At 38.0% G+C, this 14,043-nt stretch overlaps 2 protein-coding genes across 2 annotated transcripts in view; both read left to right on the forward strand.

Moving 5' to 3' along the window:
- Positions 1-14,043, forward strand: part of LOC308265016 (olfactory receptor 2G6-like) — a gene marked incomplete at both ends in the record, with an annotated part of 658,093 nt that overhangs the window by 412,923 nt on the left and 231,127 nt on the right. The gene's annotated exons all lie outside the window — the stretch shown is intronic.
- Positions 4,811-5,749, forward strand: LOC308265245 (olfactory receptor 2L13-like; the record flags this gene model as incomplete). The annotated part of the gene is made up of 1 exon (XM_080698842.1): positions 4,811-5,749. The coding sequence occupies one exon, from the start codon at positions 4,811-4,813 to the stop codon at positions 5,747-5,749; it is 939 nt and encodes a 312-aa protein (XP_080554968.1).

The raw sequence follows: 14,043 nt of genomic DNA on the forward strand, positions 1-14,043 counted from the left end.
GCCTATAATCTCAGTACATGGGAGACTGCAACTGGAAGATTCCAGATTCGAAGCCAGGCTCAGCAATTTAGAGAGACCTTCAGAAACTCAGAAATATTCTGTTTGAAAATAAAAGTTAGAAAATATGGGGTCAGACAAAACCCCTGGGTTCAATTCACACACACACACACACACACACACACACACACACACACACACAATCTTCACACAAGGTGAGTAGAGAATATTATTGAACTCAGTTGATTTGGGTTATCTAAAACTAGAAGAGATATTGGGGTCATGAGGAAACCCTTTCTGCTGCACAAAGGAATAAAAGGTTCCATAGCAAATGGAAAAGCTAGGAGTGAACATAAAATGAAAAAGGAGGCAATGTGAGCCTGTTAATATTCTAGAGTTGCTACTCTAGAGGGCTGTAACCTTAACTAAAACAATAAATTTTTCTGAGCCTGAGATTTCTGCATAAAGTTTGGAATGGAAAAGGAGATTGACACTTATGGAGGACTTGCTTCATTCTCTCACACTGCTGTCATAACATTGTTTGGATTGCATTAGCTGAGGTTCTATTTGCTTATTTTTAACCGACCATTTGCCTATGACAATTTTAAAAGCATGTATTACTTGCAATGTTTGCAAAAAAATTTATGTCCTACAATTGCTACATTTGCATATGTTACATCCTGTCAAAGGAGGGTTTTTTAACTCTATTTGAGCAACACGCATTTTTTTATGACCAATAAGTCATTAGTCTTAGACCCACCTTTCAGCTATATAAAAATATTCCCCAAGTTATAATATAAACAAAATGGTGATGCTTTCTGCAATTTTGGAGCATGAAATCAAGTCCCATGACCAATAAAGAAAGCCACTGGGCATTGATGAAGATAGATCCTCATCTCTAACTCTAAAGATAACACACACTGTATTGTAATTTTGAGCTTATTCCTCTAACATCAGTATCACTCACTATATTTTAACTACATATTTTAGAGTCTTATATATTTTAATCACCAAAACATGTGCATATGTATCAGTACTGTCATAAACCCGTAACACTGAACTTATTTGAAAGATTAGATGTATGGTGGTGATGGCAATCTTGTGCTTTCTCTTTTTCTATTACATTATGAGTTTTTGTTTCTAAAGTCATAAGAAGCAGAGGCTGTCTGCAGTTCCATCCAGCAGGTGTACCTGGTGCTATTGTGCACCTGCCAGGTTCCTGACCAAAGACGTTCATTGTCAATATTGGTCAACTAGACAGTTAAAAAATTCATTCATATGTATTTTTTTGTGGTACTGGGGATGGAACCCAGAGGCATTCTACTTCTGAGCTACACCCCAGCCCTATGTTTTATTATTTATTTTGAAACATTGGTCAACTAGACAGCTACAAAAATTAATTCCAATGTTTTTTTTTGCAGTACTAAGGATGGAACCCAGGGGCATTCTACCTCTGAGCTACACCTCCAGCCTTATTATTATTATTATTATTATTATTATTATTATTAATCATTTTTTTGTGGGTCTGGGGATGGAACCCAGGGGCATTCAACCTCTGTGCTACACCTTTTGCCCTATTTTTTATTCTTTATTTTGAAACAGGGTTTCACTAAGTTGCTGAGAGCCTCACTAAGTAGCTGAGACTGTCCGTGAACCACAATTTTCCTGTGTCAGCCTCCCAAATGCTGGGATTACAAATGTGTGCCATGCCACCACACCCAGTTCAATTTTAATGTTTCTAAAATAAGCTCTTTTTTCAATTTTGTTTATGTTTACCAAAGTTATATAAAGCAAAAGTTAATTTTAAGTTACCAAATGTGAATACTGGCAAAAATCTACTAATTGCTGCTCTTTTTGTTAAAAAACAATAATCCAAAATTTCTACTCAAATGAATATGCACATGATATGGCCTTAGTATTTCTTTGCACATGAGTAACAGATACATGGAAAGTACAGAATCTCATACCAAAGCATGATAAGGGGAGAAGTCAAGCTTAGCCCTTTGTTGCACATCTATATGTTCAATACTCGGAGGGTGAGACAGGAAGATTGCAGGTTGTAGGCAGCATCAGCAACTTAGCAAGACCCTCTTTCAAAATTAAAAAAAAAAGTAAATAGGGTTGGGAGAGTGGCTGAACGGTGGACTCCTCTGGGTTCATTCTCTAGTACCAAAAAGAAGAAAAAAATGAAGAAGAAAAGAATTTTCATTTTTCTATGATAAGTTCCCTACTACAATTTTATTGATGCATACTGAAATTATTTGAATAAACATTTCAAGTTATTAAATGCAAATAGTATCAGAAATCTATTAATTACTACTCTTTCTGTTGAAAAATCAATAATCCAAAATGACCATTCTAATTAATACTGTTAAGAGCATGTATGGTCAATATTTCTTTCAGATGGAAGAGTACATACATATAAAGCAGAAAATCTCATGACCAGACAGATAAGGACAATTAAGAACATATATTAGAAATATAAGAGATGATATAATCACAATTTATGCATGTTTGGGAGTGTTTGAAAAAATTAAGTGCCAAGAGTGAAATGACAGAGAGAAAAAGACACTGTAAAGCAGAAGTGCCCAAACTTATTCAACAAAACAACTGCTTCTTTCCAAAAAAGTAATCAGCCCCCCGAGAGTCTCCACTTCTCTTAACTTTTCTTTCTTTCTTTCTTTCTTTCTTTCTTTCTTTCTTTCTTTCTTTCTTTCTTTCTTTTTTTCTTTTCTTTTCTTTTCTTTTCTTTTCTTTTTTTCTTTTCTTTTCTTTTCGGAAACCCAGTGACATTCTGCTCCGAGCTCCATCCCCAGCCCTACTTTTTTATTCTTTATTTTGAAACAGGGTCTCACTGAGTTGCAAAGAGACTCACTAAGTAGCTGGGGCTGTCCATGAACCGCAATCTCCTTCAGTCAGTACTATGGTTGCACAGGAAGCTACACCTTCCCCCTGATCTTTCCAGAGCCCCCCTACCAGGGTGATGTCACCCATTTTGGGAATCTAGGCAAAGAGTTGACTTCCAGAAAAAATTTCCAAGTCAAGGCACGGGTAGATAAAAAAGCTAGAAAAATATTGTGGATGGGAGATTCTATGATTTTCTTTCTTTTGAATTTTTTTACTCCAGATGATTAGCATTTAATTTTTGTTTTGCTTTACTGAATTAGTTAAATCTGAAGAGAATAAGTGAAACATGTGTGAGCTATTCATCAAGAACCCACCACTGCTCACTGTTCAATCTTCTCCTTGAATAGCGCTGTGGCTGCTTCTCTCTCTTGCTCTACAGTGTGAACGCTCAACCAGAGAGTAGGAGGCAGAAGCATCCTCTCCAATGCCTATGTCCTTCTAACTGGTCAGAAATGTGGAATTCCATAGGATCTTTTGGAGAAGAGGGATAATTACACAAATAGAATTGAATGAGTATATATATATATATATATATATATATATATATGTTAAGCCATTTGTCAAACAATTATTAAATTTGAGAAGTCAAAATGATTAGAAATTTGAAGTAGTCATATGGGCTTTACATCTGATCTGTGTCCTATCTGTATTTGAGGGAGTTATTCTTCCCATCAATGACTACTACTTTCAATATTCAGAAAATGAAGCCATTGATGTAAAAATTTCAAGTATTTGTGTTGTGTAAAAATTATTACAAATAATGTGAAGAATAATCATATAAAGTATAGTGCTTCAAAGATTTTTATAGAAAGAAATAATTCTACTGTGTAATTCTGCTATAGTATCCATACACATGCTATATTTTCATTACCACGCTGTTTATAGCTTGTGGCTAAAGAAAAACTGGATAAAAGCATTCATACTATGTAATCTCACTGTATCATGCATGATTTACAAACATGAGGGGAAAAGCACCTATAAAAATCTACACCTTTGCCAGGCATGGTGGGGCACACTTGTAATCCCTGCACTTGGGAGGTGGAGACAGGTGGATCACGCAGGTTCAAAGCCAGCCACACTGGCTTAAGAGACCCTGTTTCCAAATAAAAAACCTAAAAATAGGTCTGGGAGTATAACCCGGAGGTAGAAGGGTTTTCAGGAACCCCAGTACCACCAAAAAAAATCTACACTTTTAATTCTGAGTTTTGTAGAGTTTCAGAAAATAGAAATATCATTAGGGTAGAGAATATCCAAAAAACTAAATATGATATTCTAACTAGGGTAGGTCTTATATGACACAGTTCAACAACAGTGGTTTTGAATGATGGACACATTTTGGTACTGCAGACAGGTGTCTTTATAGAAAAAGAGTTACAGCATTGAGAAGATCCCGATTTACTGTACTGGAATAGTGCCAGTGGGGAGAGAAGGCAGACATGTGAAGATTCAGAAGGGGGCAAGGTAACTGAGGACATGGGATTAAGCACACAGACAATTTCTGAGTCACACAGGACAGTTTATTGTGAATATTTCTTCTGGAGGTGAGATACTAGAAATTGTTGCTATCTCAGTTTCTAAGACTTGTAATAATCCTGAGTAACATTCCTGACAAGGAGTTATTTGAAAAGAAATGATTTAGTTATTTATGTTCTACATGGTACTAGACTGTCAAGGCTGTATATATGTCCATGACTTCCTGAGAGGGTCACCAGAGAAAACTGAAGAGAAAACATTTAACTCAGAGGGTAAAATCAATTGCACAATATCTCCAGGGATGTAGGAAAATTTATTTGTTCTAAACAAACATCAATAACATTGATTCCTTTTTATTCTCCTGTTTCATGCTTATTAGTTTTTAGTGTATGTTTCCATTTTCCTTTCAGGGAGGCTAACACAGAACATTTTCATGGAGAAATGGAACCAAACATTAAATGATTTTATTTTTAGGGGGCTCTTTCCCCAAAGTCAAACTGGCCTTCTTCTCCTGCTTTTCATCATCTTCATCTTCTTCATTGCCATTCTGGGGAACTTAGGAATGATCTACCTCATCATCGTGGATAGCCGGCTCCACACTCCCATGTACATTCTCCTCAGCCAGCTCTCTCTCTCAGACCTGGTTTATATCTCCACCACTGTCCCCAAGATGGTGGCTAACTTCCTCTCTGGCCAAAAGAGCATCTCCTTTCTGGGGTGTGGTGTGCAAAGCTTCTTCTTTCTGACCATGGGAGGTGCTGAAAGCTTGCTCCTAGTCTCCATGGCTTACGACCGTTTTGTGGCTATCTGCCACCCCCTGCATTATCCCATCCGCATGAGCAGGAGGATGTGTGTGAAGATGATCGTGGGCTCCTGGATACTGGGCTCCATCAATGCCACTGCACACACAGTCTATGCCCTTCACCTCCCCTACTGTGGCTCCAGGGCCATCAACCATTTCTTCTGTGATGTGCCCGCCATGCTTCCTCTGGCCTGCATGGACACCTGGGTCTATGAGTACATGGTCTTCATGAGCACAAGCCTGTTCCTCCTCTTTCCTTTCCTTGGAATCACTGCTTCCTATGGAAGGGTCCTTTTTGCGGTCTTCCATATGCGCTGTAAAGAAGGGAAAAGAAAGGCCTTCACCACATGTTCCACCCACTTAACCGTGGTGACATTTTACTATGTGCCATTTATCTACACTTATCTGCGGCCCAGGAGTCTCCGTTCACCAGATGAAGATAAGATCCTGGCAGTCTTCTACACCATCCTCACCCCCATGCTCAACCCCATCATCTACAGCCTGAGGAACAAGGAGGTCCTGGGGGCCATGACAAGAGTGTTTGGGGGATTCTCTTCCAAGAAAAAGTGATCATGAGCTGGCATGGTGGCATACACTTGTAATCCTAGCATTTGGGAGGCTGAGACAAGAGGATCACAGTTCGTGGATAGCGTCAGCTACTTAGTGAGTCCCTTTGCAACTCAGTGAGACCCTGTTTTAAAATAAAAAATAAAAAACAGGGCTATGGGTGTAGCTTAGAGGTAAAATGCCTCTGGGTTCCATCCCCAGAACTGCAAGAATAGAAAATGTGACCATGACACTCCTGTCTTCTCTTTCTTTGTTTCTCCTTTCCATGCTAACTAGAATATGCTAGAAAAGTGGTGCTTAATAGAAATATACAACAAACCGTACCTGCATTTAAGATTCTCTCCTGAAATATTTAAACTTAAAATTAATTTAAATAGTATACACAACCATAATAACTATTAATATATTAATTATCTGTATAAACATAATCTATGCGTGTATTAATAACATTAATATCATGTTATATTATTATATTTTATTTAATAGAATATGGCCACATTCATATTACTATTAATAATATGTAAAAACGATTGCAATAATATCATTTATGCATACTTAATATGAAGGAATTATAGTACTTATGTACTTGGTTTTTTAATCTGCATCCTCAAGTTTTGTGTCTATTGCGTGCTTGCATACAATAAATTTGGACTGCACACATTTCAAAACTGCTACAGCCACAGGGAGCTAGTGTCTACTATTTTGTAAAGCAAAAACTTAAAGGAAAAATAATGTGCCTTTAAAAGTGTGTGTGTGTGTGTGTGTGTGTGTGTGTGTGTGTGTGTGTGTGTATTTCCTCAAAACTACAATGAGTTATCAATCAGAGTTAGCAAGATAGGGTACAGGGGGAATCAGGTATGGAAAACAGCTCATGCAGAAAGCTTGTGACATGGGTTCAGGTGGGTGCTTCTGCCTCACCACAGACTGCTTGCCTAGGACCTGTATTTTGGAACCAATGACAACTGGTTTCTCTTGCAAGAACAACAGAAAAAATCTCCTGACCAAACTTAACAAACATCTGCTTATTAAGATTGATTGATTTCTAAATGTACCCACACACCTCTCAGATGCATAATTACATGCTAATGAAGCAGAACAGAGTTCCATGAAGAGGCCTCCAGTGCCAGAGACCTTCATCCATATTCAAGCCCTGCTTATGAATATTAGCTCCTTAAAAATATGAACCTAATCCTGCCTTTCTGTGGGTGCCACACTTCCCTTCAGCTTCAGTGTGTGTTTCACCTTTGCAATGAACTTCTTCATCTGCCCTCGATTCTGATGTGTCCTGAGACTCCTTTCTGCAGTGACCAACCAGGAATCTGGGGAGTTTGAGAATTCTTTTCTCTCCAAGAGACCTGCTCAGACCCCAGACCATAAATAGTGATGTTACTCAAAAAGACAGCATGTGTCAAGTGCTGAGATACAGAGAAAGAGGAAGGCACACATACTCTTGGAGGGAATGTAAATAAGTACAGTCATTATGAAAACCAATATGGAGTTTTCTCAAACATTTAAAAATAACACTGCTTTGGGGGGCTGAGACCGGAGGATGGTAGGTGTGTGGCCAGCCTCAGCTACTTAGTTTGTTTCACCCCAGATCCTCCCATTGATCATCACTCTTGAAATTCTTTAACCATACCACCCTCCATCAGTCTACCTTAATCACGAGCAACTTCCATCTCTACAGACAGAAAAGAGAAGCTCAGTGTCTGCTCAGAGCCTTTGATAACTATTGGCTTGAAGACTGGGGTCAAATTATATATACATACACAACTCTTCTAAAAAACTTATGTGTTTTAAGGATGACCTAGCAGAGAGGAAAATGGTGAGAAGAGAAGGGCTCCATGCAAAAGGAGAGAGGGTAGAGTTAGGCAAGAGCCGGGTCCTTAAGTGTCCTGTCACAGAAAACAAAACTGAGTTTTACTTCTTTAGAGAGAAGGAGGCTGAATATTTAAGTAGAAGATTTTGAATTTTGAATGATCATGGTTTCATACCACGTTTTTTCTTTTACCTAGGTAATCAAAGAACTGTGAGAATTGGTTGGAGATTGCAGGGGGGTATATATCACAACATATTAGAGAGTTTCCGAAACCAAAAACATACTGTTTTATGACAAAGAGGCCAATCTGAGATCTTCATTCACAAGTAAGAATTAAGATCCATCATGATAGGTTGGACTTTCCCCCAGTCAAGTTTCATTGTTCCATGTGAGTCTCACAGGCCTGGTGACAGGCTGGGTTGGGGTTTGGCTGTGGCTAGAGTTGTGCAGATAAATTCAGTGTGTGACTCTTCATATGAGGGGAAAATGAGAGTACCCAGAAAGGATGAACAACAACAATGAAATACCTGAACTTGTTTATAACTTACCCAGTCCTAAAATTGAAAGCACTAGAACTCACTTGGTAAGCTTTGTACTTCATCATATTGAAACAGGCTGTCTCCTCTTTAGGGTTCTTGTCCAGTAGTTTTCTGCAAATGAAGGCCAAGGACTAGCAAAGGTATAGAAATACGTAAATCTATTTTAAGCCAGGGAAAGACAGAAGACAAAAGCAGCTCCCCCCATGTGGGGTAGGGGTTAGAGGTTATTCACTGAAGCTCTTAAGAGGTGGGCTTTGTTAAAAATAATTATTTGCTAAAGATAAATAAAAATACAGTGTAAAAAATAATAATTTTGTGGGAACCAATGCCTTTTGTACAATTTCAACCCTGTTCCTCTAGCATCACTGGTCTCTCACCTGCCCGCTCACCCCCCCACCTCACAAAAGGCAGAGCAAATGGACTCTTTTAGTCCCTCTTATGCCTAGGTCCTCTGCCCTGCCTAAATATTTCCATCATAGAAGCCAGTGATATTTTTTTAGTAAAATTATAAAATCTCATTATATTACATTCAGTCTTTCTATGAGAAAAGACTCCAGGTCACAGGTAAATGTTCCCTAATTACAGTAAACATGTTGCTCTCTGGTTCAGCAGTCGTCATTGGAGAGGATAATAAGAGATCCTCAAATCTACTCATCAGGAGCTCTGCAGAGTGGCATGCATACTCCCACTTAGTTATCACAATGTCCCTCAAGTTAGTCTTGTTTTAAATATTTGGTGTCAGACCATTGCTTTCAGCAGTTTGCGAAGTGAGATTCCTAATGAGAAGAGGATCTGGCAGTCCAGAGACTGTGAATCCTCTTGTATCACAAAATCTCTGAGTCAACTCTTAACTGGGGTTGCTGACTGCATCCATGTTGCACAGATTGACCACAAGTTTCCTCTGCAAAAGGTAACTGTGTTTGATAGTAATTCCACTATTATTTAGAGGAACACTTTCAATGTTTTCCTACATCACATCTCTAACATGCAAATTAGGGTATTAGAATGAACATTCCCTGAAGCTCTCAAATCATGTTCTGGAATAACATAATGCATCTCTCTTCAGAGGAACTCCTCAAACCGTGTTCTGGAATAACAGTGCATTCCTCTTGAGAGAAATTCCTGGTAGCTGGTGACGTTCCAGAATAGATTGGGTTGGTTGATTTGTTCGAAGTTAGAACTCAGTTTATCTCCAAATCAGTAATTCAGGCAAAAAGGTTCTTGTCTCCATAGACCTGGCATTTGGGACCAATTAGTTGAGAAAGAGGGATGCAGAAGGCTTGGTGATGCAAGATGCTGTGTATAACATACGGCATCCTGTCCTGCTCACATCAGGTGAACTTAAGGGAGGTCAGTGTGAAATGGCTTTTTCTGTTTTCACATGAAGAGGATAATAGCTAAGAAATATTTTATTTGTAAAAAATATTTTAACTAATAATTTATGCAAATATTTCACAAAGTCAGGGAAGTCTTTTCTGACTGCAAATAAAAAGAATGAAAAAGGTAAGAGTGGTGGGCAGTGAATGTTACCAGCCTGTTATTGGCCATTTCTTTCTATTATTTTGATAGATGGAAGGTTTTACAGGTCAGAGGAAAGTTTGCTTTAACCCAGGGCCTGTGGACTTTGTAGCATATACTGGTGGACTCTGTGAGCAAGGCTTGGAGTTTAAACATTGTAAACAATTTTGTTTTTTGGTGGTACTGGTGTTCCTGGAAGCCTTTCTACCTCCAGGCTACACTCCCAGACCTATTTTATGCCTTTTTTTATTTGGAAACAGGGTCTCTGTGCGATGGTCTTGTCTCTGCCTCCCAAGCGCGGGGATTACAACCATGTGCCACCACGCCTGGCTCATTGTAAAGAATTTAATGAACTGTCAGCATGGAATTGTGTCATTATGAAACTATATTCTCTCTGAATATTTTAACTCAGGAAATTAAGGCAAAGCCAGATGTGGTTATGCTTGGGAAACTGAGACTGGAGGATCATAGATTTGGGTCCAGCCTCAACAACTTAGTGATACCCTCAACAACATAGTAAGATTCTGCTTGAAAATAAAGTTCTAAGGGATAGAGATGTAGCCTAGAAGTGTAACATCCTTGTATCCAATCCCCATGTTCACACACACACACACACACACACACACACACACACACACCACCACCACCACCACCACCATCACCACCACCACCACCACCACTAACAACATACTTCAGAAAAGGTGAATCAAGGATATTGAACTAAGTTGATTTGGATTAGTTTTTAACTAGATGAAATAGTAGTTGTAGAGAGGTGGTGGTTTTTGTGTCACGAGGAAACCTTATCTGCTGCACCTATGTGCACCTATTAAGCTGATCCATAGCAAATGGAAAAGCTAAGAGTGAACCTAAAATGAAAAAGGAGGCAATGTGAGCCTGTTAATATTCTAGAGTTGCTGCTCTGAAGGGCCTTAACTAAGACAATAAATCTTTGTGTGTCTGAAGTTTCCGCATAGTTAAATTTTAGAATTAAAAGGACTGACATTTTTGGAGGACCTACTCATTTCATTCCCTCTGTGTGGCTTTCATATGACATTTTAAAGACTGAGTTAACTGAGGCTTACTTTGATTATTGTTTTTCACTCTTTGTCTATAAAAATTGTAATCATTCATTTCTTGTACCTTTCACAAACTCACTTCAGAGTCCTACTATTGCTACGCATCCTGTCCAAGGATGGTTTAACAAAAAAGCTCTACGTATTTGAGCAATATGCCTTTTAGTGTGACCAAGAGAGACACTAGTCTTAGACCCACCTTGCAGCTCTAGGTGCATGGTCAAACAGCATTCTCCAAGTTATAACATAAGCAAGAGTGTAATGTTTCCTGCAAACTGGAACATGAAATCATCTCCTATGACCAATCACAAAAGCTACTAACATCGATAAAAATAGATCCTCCCCTTTAACGCTAATGACCACATACATCATATTCTATACATGAGCTTGTTATTCTATTATCTGTATTACTGACTGAATTTTGACTGCATATTGTAGAATCTTGTACATATATATATATATATATATATATATATATATATATGGTACTGGGGTTCCTGGAAGCCCCTCTACCTCTGGGCTACACCCCCAGACCTATTTTTACATTTTTTATTTGGAAACAGGGTCTCCTAAGCCAGCGCGCGAGGCTGGCTTCGAACCTGTGCGATCCTCCTGTCTCTGCCTCCCAAGCGAGGGGATTACAAGCGTGCGCCACCACGCCAGGCTGAATCTTGTATATTTTAATCACCAAATCATGTGTATATGTATCAGCACTGCCATAAACCCCCAACGGTGAACTTATTTTGAAGGATTTAATGTGTGGTAGCAATGACGATGTTGTGTTTTCTTTTTCCCTATTAGATCATGAGATTTTGTTTCTAAAATCCTAAGAAGCAGGAGCTGCCTATGATCCCATCCAGCCTGTATGCCCAGTGCAATTGTGCCTCTGCCAGGTTCCTGCCCTAACACACTCATTGTCAGTATTGGCCAACTAGACATTACAAAGCTGAATTCCAATCTTAAGAAAGCAGACTCTCTTTAACACTTTTGGTTCTATTTACCTAGATTATATAAATCAGAAGCTAATTTTAATTTACTAAATGTGAATACTTGCAAAAACATAGTAATTGCTGTTTTTTTCTGTTAAAAGTCAATAATTGAAGATTACTACCCAAATTAATACCATGTACAAGTTGTAGCCTCAGTATTTCTTTGGGAATAAGGAATTGGTAATGTAAAAATACAAAATCTCACACCAAGGAATGATAACAGAAGAGATCAAGCCAAGCCCTATGGTGCACATCTCTACAATCAGTACTTAGAGGCTGAGACAGAAGGATTGTAGATTGTGGATCAGCATGAGAAACCTAGCTAGACCCTGTTTTAAAATAAAAAATTAAATGGGGTTGGGAGTATAGCTCAGAGGACAAACTCTCCAGGTTCCTTCTTCAGTACCACAAACAAATAAACAAATAAATAAATAAAACAGAGAAGGAAATAATTTCATTTTCTATGATAAATTATCTCTCACAATTTTATTTATGCATATCCAAGTCATGTGAAGAAATTGTTGGATTAAGTTACTAATGTGAATCATGTAAACAATCTATTCATTGTTGTTATTTCTGTTGAAAACTCAGTAATCCAAGACAACTATCCTAATATTGTATTTCTTTGAAATGGAAGAGTACATGAATATAGCACAGAAAATCTTATAATGAGACAGATAAGGACAGTTCCGGATGCATATTGGGAATGTAAGAAATGTCAATCACGTTTTATGCATGTTTGGGAGAGTGAGTAAAAGGTAAAGTGGCAGAAGAGAGGCAAAAACGAGAGAAAAAGAGGCTGTAAAGTAAGGTCCCCAAACTTACCTGACACCTGCTCCTTTCCAAAAATTAGTCAGCACCTCCTGGAGCCTCCATACCTCCTTACTTTTTTTTTCAGTGCCCCAGTTGGCTCACGAGGCTTCTCCTGACCCCAGGTCTTTCTAGAGACCCCCTACTACTGTGATGTCACCCACTTTGGGAATCTATACAGAGTTGACTTCCAGAAAAAAATTCCCAAGTTGAGACCTGGATATAAAAATAAAAGCTAGAAAAAATAATCTTGGGTGGGCAATTTATTCATCCCCTCCCTTTTTTATTTCTTTACATTAAATGATTAGCATTTAACTTTTTATTTTATTGAATTAGTTAAATCTGAAGAGTATAAGTACAAACATATGTGAGGTATTCATCAAAAACCCATCACTGCTCACACCTTCTTCTCTTTGAATAGCTCTGCGGCTGCTTCTCCCTCCCTCCTTCTCTACAGTATGAAAACAACCAAAGAGCAGGAGGAGGAAGGAAGCATCCTTTCCAACACCCATGTGCTTCTAACTTATCAGAAATGTGGAATTCCTCAGGATCTTTTGGAGAAGATTTGAGAAAGTTATTCTTCACATAAGTGAATAATATTTTAACATTTAGAAAATGAGGTTTAATGTTTAAATTCCTAAAATTTGTGCCAAAGAAACAATGTAACAATGTGAAGAACAGTAAATAAATTAATATTTATCTTAATTTATCTGAAAATTTCCCTACAAATTTATAGAGAAATTCTATTGAGAAAGAATATCACGGGGTTTCTATTATATCCATCCCCATGCTTTATAGCTACTATCTTGATATTCATAGGTTTCAGCTATCAGAAATGGAATGAAAAGCTTGCATATTAGGTATTTTATCACATTTATCATGCATCATTTATTAGCATGAGGAAAGTGTATATGAAAGTTGACACACTTGACTTAAAGTTTTAGAAGATTTCCAAATGGATACATAATTAGGAATAAGAAAATATCCAAATAACATAATTGGGGTGTTTGTCAGGACATACAGTACCTGTAAAGTTCAAGAACAATAGTTTCAGATGGTCAACACATTTTAGGAAAAGCACAGAAGTTTCTTTGTGGACCATAGGAGTTACAGAATCAAGAAGATCATGGCTTATTGGCCTGGAGCAGTGCCTGAGGGCACAGCAGGCCAAAACATGAAGGTGTGGAAGGGGGCAAGGTAAGTGAGGACATAGATTTGAGCACACAGACAATTTCTGAGTCACACAGGACAGTTTATATCTTGGATATTCTGTGTGGAGGTAAGATATTAGAAAATTTTGCTTCCTTAGTTTCTAAGAATTGTTACAAATTCTGAGTAATCTTCTTGACCAAGAGTTACTAAAAATTTTTTTTAGTTATTTACATTTGCTGCAATTCATATATGTCTTTGTATTTAAGTGCCAATAATTCTATGACCTTCTGAGATGTTTACCAGAGACAACTGGAGAAAGAACACCCAATTCAGAAGCTAAAATCAACTGCACAAAATCTTCTGTGTTGGATTAAAATCAATTCATAAAGTAACAAAC

Source organism: Muscardinus avellanarius, assembly GCF_963383645.1.
Source record: "Muscardinus avellanarius genome assembly, chromosome: 7".
NCBI lineage: Eukaryota > Metazoa > Chordata > Mammalia > Rodentia > Gliridae > Muscardinus > Muscardinus avellanarius.